General features: G+C 37.5%; 1 protein-coding gene across 5 annotated transcripts in view; it reads right to left on the bottom strand.

The window, feature by feature from the left end:
• Nucleotides 1–5,637, bottom strand: part of vps8 (VPS8 subunit of CORVET complex) — a 75,894-nt gene extending 70,257 nt beyond the window's left edge. For all 5 annotated transcript variants that reach the window (XM_030070009.1, XM_030070007.1, XM_030070011.1 and 2 more), the window contains exons 1-6: nucleotides 5,456–5,637; nucleotides 4,743–4,811; nucleotides 2,581–2,711; nucleotides 2,335–2,431; nucleotides 1,488–1,520; nucleotides 558–612 (exon numbers count right to left, since the gene is read on the bottom strand). In XM_030070009.1, coding sequence (XP_029925869.1) covers nucleotides 558–612; nucleotides 1,488–1,520; nucleotides 2,335–2,431; nucleotides 2,581–2,711; nucleotides 4,743–4,811; nucleotides 5,456–5,530 — 460 coding nt within the window. In that variant the 5' untranslated portion in view covers nucleotides 5,531–5,637. The remainder of the gene's footprint in view (nucleotides 1–557; nucleotides 613–1,487; nucleotides 1,521–2,334; nucleotides 2,432–2,580; nucleotides 2,712–4,742; nucleotides 4,812–5,455) is intronic.
• Nucleotides 5,638–8,465: the final 2,828 nt, after the last annotated feature.

Raw genomic sequence — 8,465 nt, forward strand, 5'->3', positions numbered from 1 at the left:
TTGCAACATCACCTTGTATGAAATTAAAAAGACATTGCTTGATTTTAAGTCAGAATCTAAAATTTATATCTCCGAATACAAGTGTTGCTAAGTTGCAGTACCCTAAACTGATTATTATAGAGTTCTGCAGAGGATCTGTGCACACACTGTATCGATCACTGACACACCGGACAGCATAGTCAAGATTTTATTAATTCTGTGATAACGCACAGACAAACATGGAAGCAATATTGTTTACATTCTCTAAAACACAGAGTTCATTCTTGGACAGCCTGGTGGTGTCCAAACTGATGATGTGGGATATTTCTTGCAATGTCTTTAGTTTCTTGCAGTGTACATATTTTGGGGACAGGTTAGCAACATGAAAACATATTTTCAAACCTCCACAGTTGCAGATCATTGAAACGTGACAAAAATCATCCTCATTCTCAGTGGAAATCCACATACATAACATGGAAGGAACACAAAGTAGTCTAGCAGACCAATCACAGACATGGCAATTTTGTATTTCGCTACGCACAGTTACATTTCTGGAGGTTTAGAAAGATTGAACTCACCAAACACTAGAGCCAGACCATGAGATGTTCCAACAGCAATGACTCTTGACACTGTCTGAAAAAAAAGATACAAAAAGAAAATTTAGGATGGACAGAGGAGGCACAACTACAGGACTTGCATGGTGTAGAATGGTCATTCCCATTCAAATCAATGTCTCAGGATCATGTGAACAACAGTCATTTTTATTTGCCATTGTGTCACTGGGCTAACTTCTGCAAACCAACTTGCAGCAAGTCACTGAATAACTAAGGTGAAAGATTTTGCAGGAAGGGTTAAGTAATGGAAAGGTATGTAGAATGAAGTAGTCACATATGCAGACCACTTACTTTTGTGGTCTTTTACAACTTGCTGCCATGTTTTTATGCAGGTTAGATCAAAAGGTTTGACATCTTTGCACAGGAATAGATGTTCTTGTAGTTGATTATAGTTGCACTTCAGGTGTGCATTAACTATTAAGTTTTGACAACCACCAAAATGCTTGTGTAATACACCAGGACACAGATTAAAATGTAGGCTTTTTTTGTGTTAATTTCTGCTTTTAGGCTACAGCCACAGCACACCATATCTGCATAGTTGTCAAGCAAGTGTGACACACTTAACAGCCCAACTGACTTACAATGTGACCACAACAACTAACCACAATCGAAAGAAAGAAAGAAAGAAAGAAAGAAAGAAAGAAAGAAAGAAAGAAAGAAAGAAAGAAAGAAAGAAAGAACTACCACCAGTTTTGCCATGAAAGACCAGGTCAAACTCACACACAGATACTGTAAATTGAGCAAGGGAGGAGGTACAGTGAGCACTGTCTCTCTGTGCCAAAGAAATAATATAAATAAGCAAAAATTGTATTTGATCTGGTTGATCATAGCATATCAGCCTCTCTCCATAAAATCACTTAATTACAATTCATTACTAAAGAAACTAATACTCACTATTGCAGTTGGCAATCCAGCATCCACTTTATCCTGGAACACACACACATGCACACACACAGACTTTATTATTATGTATACCCACTGTGGTCTTCTTAAGATCTAACAGTGCAAAATGTAAATTCTTGCAATTTTTCAACTGGTCTTAAAATTTTGATCAGGAGTGTATATTAAATGAAGAAACAAATGAGCAGTGCTGGTGCTGGTATGGAGCAACATAGGAACAAAGATTGAGAGATTCCAAAGATTTCAAATAAAATGACTTTCAGCACCAAAGCAGAGCTGCAACAGAATCAGAACAGGAACAAATGAGGCAAAACCTAAATTACCTCCAACCATCACTGTTTACGGAGGGGTTTTTTGTCTCTGAAGCATTAGTTTGATATAAATGTAGTTTTCTTGTAAATTTTAAATATGTTTTATAATTTTCAGGTACTTTTTGCTAAATTTCTTGTATTTTTGCTAGTTTTTCGACTAATGTTCTAGCACTTCTTTGCTAGGATTTGTAAATCACCTTTTCCCACGCTTTATAAAAAAAAAAAAAAAATCAAGTGCATTTCAAGGGGTTAACAATAAAACTGATCTTCAAATTTGTATTTGTCACACCTATCTGTTTTGCATAAACTCAAGGATGAAGCACATACTATCTTAAAAACCACACAATTTGTCGTAGGTATGGAATGAATAACTCACGACTCAAGTAAATTTAAAAAAAAAAAAAAAGAACTTCAGCGCCATCTGGAGGTTTGTTCAGGGTAGGAGTTAAATTTGGTAGGTGTTGCAAATACTTTTCACTCGTGTAGTGGCCAGAGCAGTGCTTCTGTGTGTGTGTCTGTATGTGACTTACAGCAGCTGAGACAATCTGAGCTGAGATGCCTTTCAACAAGCTGTGCCTAAGGACGGAACCATGGACTGTCACATTCAAGTCCACTGGCTTCTTCTTTCTACACACACGCACACACACAAAGGCAAACATGAACACAGGAAAGGTAAGATATGCAGACATACACACACAGAAGCAATTTATATTTTATTACCTTGCAAGGGTAAAAAGTTTGTATGTGAGTGTGTGTGTGTGTGTGCATGCCCATGCCGTTTGAGGTGCGATGGGTCCCCACTATCAGAGCTGGCAAGAGAGGAGGTGTCACAGGAGTGAGCATCGATATTTTCCGTATTCAGCAGACACGTGTCCTCCAGCACAAATGGCTCCTCCTCATCCTCCGGCTGCAAGGACAAATAGAACAAAACAAGCACACCTCAGCCAGGCAGTTTGTTGGATGAACAGTAATTACCATCCACCAAAATATCACCAGTTTATTTCATTTCAGAATAAAGGAAAAGAAAACAAGAGACCTTTGTGGAGTAGTGGTGACTAGCTGGTTACCTGACAAACTTTGCCAAAAAATTTACCAATCACAACACAAAATCTACGAGCCTCACATCAACCCTATCAGGTAGCCACAAAACAAACTTTACCATCAACAAACCAAAACTTCAGCCTAAACTACAGCTGAATGATATATGATTATGATATCATTATCTAGATATGAACATTACCGTCAAGGATCGCACTTTTAATGTTGTTGTACATTGTACAATGACAATAAAGATATTCTATTCTATTCTATTCTAACATGCATGATCCTAATATCTCAAAAGTCAAAAATATGGATGATATCAAATTTAGGGTTAGGGTTAGCCTGAGACAGTGATTGGTCTGTCCTGATCAATAAAATATTTGTGAAGTAACTGCATTTCTACATACAGTTGGTATTATTACGCTGTTCTTTGAAGAATGCTCATTTTTCACTGTTGTTACACTTAAAATATTGTTGAAGCATTGTGTTGGAGCAGAGATTGCAACAAAACATTACATTTTAATTTTTTTAAAATTTAGACAGTGATTGGTCTGTCTGATCAACAAAATATTTTGTGAAGTAACTGCATTTTCTACATCCAGGTGGTATTATTATGCTGTTTTTAGAAGAAGCTTTATTTTTACTGTTGCAACACTTAAAATTTCAAATAAGTGTGAACCCATAGCCAGACTGTATATCATATCACTTTTAAGATATTTAACATAAATATCAAGGTGGAAAATTTTGTCTGAATCATGCAGCCCAAGCCTGTACTTAACCTGTCTCAACCCAAAACTTTCCAGCCACAAACCAACATTTACCAGCCTCAAATCCTACCAGCAACAAATAAACCCCTTTAAAGAAGACAATACATTTTTAGTGGAGGGCATCCCACCTTGTTACAATGAATGATGAATGCCACTCAGGAACTCACACAACTTTGAGCGGTAAGATAAAACTGAACATTTGTAACAGGCGGAACTGTATTCTGCAACAGCACCACTACTGTATCACCGTGTAGGCTGAACATGGGACTGGAACATCACGGTATGGTGATACAGTGGCAGCGCTCAGGCAGAAAACAGCTACACTATTTTGGAAGCCAGGGGTCTGAGAAAAATCTGTGCAGCTGCTGAGAAACCTGTAGTCTTCCAGTCTGTATCTTATTCATTCATAATGAAAAAGAACACTCTCAGTGAAGGTCCTGTTCTTGAATCAAACTTGGTCAATATATCTGTAGACTCGCACTGACCAGCAAATACAACTATATGGGTAAGAATCTGAACTATCACTTTAATTTCTGCCATCACAGTTACATGTTGTTGAAATTTTAAAATGCCGTGTTATGTTTCAACAGTCTTTGTCATACAAGTTGTGTTTCCTCTGCCATGGCTAGGCTTTGCTGTTACACACACACCAATCCCACTGCGCAGTCCATGTATAGACAATAAAACTGATGAGTCACTCCCAGGTGCACAATATTATGTTCTTTCTGAATTTGATGTGCTCCCCTATTAATTAAAACAAAAATGAAACTTCAAACTCTTCAATTTGCTCCAAACTGCCATGTTAGTAACCATGGTAACGGTGTTTGCCAACAGTAAGTCGACAGGTCCAAGTAATGGAGATGTGTAAAGCTGACCAGCACTCCCAACACTAACAGAAAGTTAACATTAGTACAGTGCAAATATTGCCTCATTTGCTGTTCAACATTAGTGTTCAATGGAAACTGCTGTCACTGGTGTGGACAATTCATTAATTCAAAACCCATGAGACCACCCCTTCAGTTGAATATGTCAACATGATATCTCGCTCTACAGTATTTCTATGATCAGTTCACAGGCAGAGAGACTGTCAATGATGTATAATGCTGTATAAAACAATGTAGGCACTGCACCTCGTTCAGGATGCTCTCCAAGGTTGGAGGGGTGTCCACTTGGGGGATGTCAAACTCCTTATCATCAATCTGAGGAGAGCAGAAGTTGAACATAACAGGAGGTTTAGAAAGCAACGTTCATTCATATTTCTGTGCATTCTGGTACCTATCCCCACACACATGCCGTTCTGTTTTGCTCTCTACTCTCTACTGTTTTACAGTTTTTGTTTTCCTGTTTTTAATCTTCATTTTGTATTGTTCTTGTTTGGCTTTTCTGTGCAGGTCTCTGTTTCTGATTATTCTGTTTTGGTGTGTCTGTCAAAGCACTTTGTAAATTCTGTTTTTAAAGGAATAAGCTATACAAATTAAGCTTATTATTATAATTATTATCGTTATTATTATCATTATTATTATCTTCTGTATGTGTTCTGCTAAACTAACGTATAAACCTGCTTACATGTTTTTCTCACTGCACAAAGAGCCATGAACAACAAGCCTTGGAACACAAGTCCTTAGAGTAGCAAGGTCAGGATATATTGGTAATACTAGAATGTCTGCACTGCAGCGTTCGTGTATTTCACGTTAGCTTTACTAAAAATAATAACAGTGATAATGATAACAATAATGACAGTAATAATTACAATAATAATAATACAATTAAAAAAAATACATATTTGTCAAGCTAACTTAAAAGCACCTTATATTAATGAGAACCAAAATGCGAAGTCTCTCACCGTGTCTATCTCCATGAGGTTGAGCTGGGAAGACGCAGACACCAGGCTGTGGGCGTCAGGAGACTCCGACATCATCCGTTTCGTTAGAACTAGAAATAACTAAAAACAAAACCCCACAATATAGCTACATCACCCAGTCCAGGCCCAGGCTCCCTCCTGATGTTGTTTAGCTTCTCTACCTGGTTTGCAGCGGAAGACCATGGAACATGTCACGTGCTTCGTTACAGCTCGACGGGTGCTTTCAAGGAACAAAATACTTGGCTCCCTCCGCTGTTGTGGTTTTACAGTAACGGCTACGTTTTATTAACACAGATCACATTGCATTGGAAAAGTCAGAAAAAGAATAATGTACCACTATCACGTTATTACGTTAAAGTTTATTTTTATTAAAAAAAAAATAGTTTCACGTTATAACAAGATATTTTCACGTTTTAACATGTTTTCGCGTTATTACAAGAAACAATTTTATCACGTTATAAAAGAAACTTTTCTTGTTAAAACAATATATGATTTATCACATTATAACGTGAAAACTTTCATGTTATAACAATAACTTATAGATAGATAGATAGATAGATAGATAGATAGATAGATAGATAGATAGATAGATAGATAGATGCTGTAATCCCGAGGGAAATTCACAAATGACCAGCTCCTCAATCATTCAGCGAACAGTCACAGCAATACAGAATAATAAATAAATTTAAATACGTTAAACTACATAAAAATAGTAATAAATAAGTAAAATTGCACTAAAAACAACAGTAGGTAAAATTGCAGTAGAAACAACACCAACACCCCCATGTATATTCATGTATATTCTATGTTCTCATTTTGTTATCAGAGCTTCTACCAGTTTTTAGCTCACTATGTCTGTTGGTGTGCAGCAAACAGACACACACCCAGGCTGCAATGTCCTTGCTACACTTATTTTTAACTTTAGTAGTAGTAGTAGTAGTAGTGACACTGCTGTGTTTGGCAAACTGAGCTCCTTGCATCTGGGATAGAGTTGAAGTGTTATTTTTAATCCATTGCAATCACCCTTTTTATCTAAAGACAGAAGACAGAAAAATCTTGTTTTCTGCTCTGCAACAGTCCAAACCATGCCAAATGATATGTAATGCTTTGTAAACAGAAGGTATAAGGAGGGGCAACTTTCCCTATATTATTTGAATCAGCCTACACTTGCAACTATGACATTGTTGGTCTACTGCTTTTTCCATATTGCAATATTCAACATAAAGAAAGCCTACTACTAGCCTCAGTATGCTGTTATCTTATCTTAGTCATAAAGTTTCTCAAGAGGTTGTCCTATGATCTTTTAATAGATTCTCATAATCACAGGAGTAAAACATTAGAATTTGTTTAGTTGCACCAAAAGACCTGACCTAAATGTGACCTACAGTAGCAGCTCACCAAGTTGTATTCCTGTTAAGTGTAAACTGACCAACTTACTGTCCAGCAGAGCAAAATCTAACTCTGATTCACCTTCAGGTTGGTAAAGTGTCATCACTTGGAGGAAACTTGATTATTCATGGGGAAGCTTGATATGAAGGGGATGTGTTACTACTCTTCACAGCAGTCAGTACATGGAACAGAAAGGATTCAGTATTTTCAGTCTGGTTGAGGTAAGGTCAGTCTTGACTTAATGGGAGTCTAACATCAAGAGGTAAACATCCAACCGGTCTTTGGGAGTGTGGAGAAATAAAAGCAGTTCAGCATGTACAGATAGGTGATAAATTACCCAATTTTCCCTTGGGGATGAATAAAGTATTTCTGTTTCTGATTCTGATTCTAAATGAAAGGGGAAAAAAACAACAGGAAGTATCTTGGTAAGACGTTTAAGGCATCTATGCTTTTTGGCATAGATTTTCCAAGTGTTTGAAATTCTTCTGGAGGGATTGAGCACTAGTGAACACCAGCTCTCCCAGAAGTGTTCAACTGAGTGAGTGTGACCATAGCATCATGATTTATATAATTTTTATCCTCATCAGTCCATTCAGTGAGCCCTGATGCCCTAGGAAAAGGGTCTTGTCATCCTGGCAGAGGGCACTCCCATCAGGATGCAAATGTTTCATCATAGGATAAAGCTGATTAACTTTGAATAACTGTGTATTGGTTTACAGTGAGTCTTCCCTCTCAGGGGACAAGTGGAAAATACCTCCTACAGCATAAAAGTTTGTGCAGACCCCCTCACTGTTTGGGGTCCAGCGTTCAGGCCTGTAGTATTCTCTTGGTGGATGTCACACATGCACTCATCCACTTATCCAGAATATGGTGCAGGATGACTCATCTGATTCATCACTTTTTTCCACATCTCTGTAGAACAGTGCCACTCAACTCTCAAATGCGCAGTTGTCTTTGTATTGAGGGCTTTATGCACTGCAGCCCTACTATAATATCCCTGTTTATGCACAGGATCTTTTGAAAGAATGGTGCTCCATGCCTCCAGTAGACTACCAGAGACTTGGAGAATGTGTGTCAAGGAGCATTGAAGCTGTTCTAGCAGCTTATGGTCCCCAAACACCTTACTAAGGCCCTTTATGTTTGTCATTTGTCATCCATATTTCTCAAATGTAGCCTCGAAATAATTCCAAGGAAAGAGAAACACTGGCAAGATTTAGAGATGTCATGAGGGCAAGGCTGAGAAGGTCTATAAATTAATGCTATTGCTGAGATCTTTGAGACTGGTAGATAGACAGCCAGTCAAGTTTTACGTGATCAGGATTACTATTATTATTTCTGGATTGCCCTCTCTAGCTGCAACCGACGGCAGTTCCATCTAAAATACAACAAAACAATATCCATTATAGTCTCAACTTTATGATATTACTAACCTATTAGTTAATAGAATCTAAATATAATTGACACTTGAGTGGTGATTGGTGGCAAAACAAAATGTCCTCATATACACTCAGAAACAATAGCCTATATGTGTCTAAATACTGGCTTAGATATTAGGCTGAATTACAGTTTAGATAATGATTATCTCTATGTTAACTTATACAAT

This window comes from Myripristis murdjan, chromosome 15 (genome assembly GCF_902150065.1).
Source record: "Myripristis murdjan chromosome 15, fMyrMur1.1, whole genome shotgun sequence".
NCBI classification, from domain to species: domain Eukaryota; kingdom Metazoa; phylum Chordata; class Actinopteri; order Holocentriformes; family Holocentridae; genus Myripristis; species Myripristis murdjan.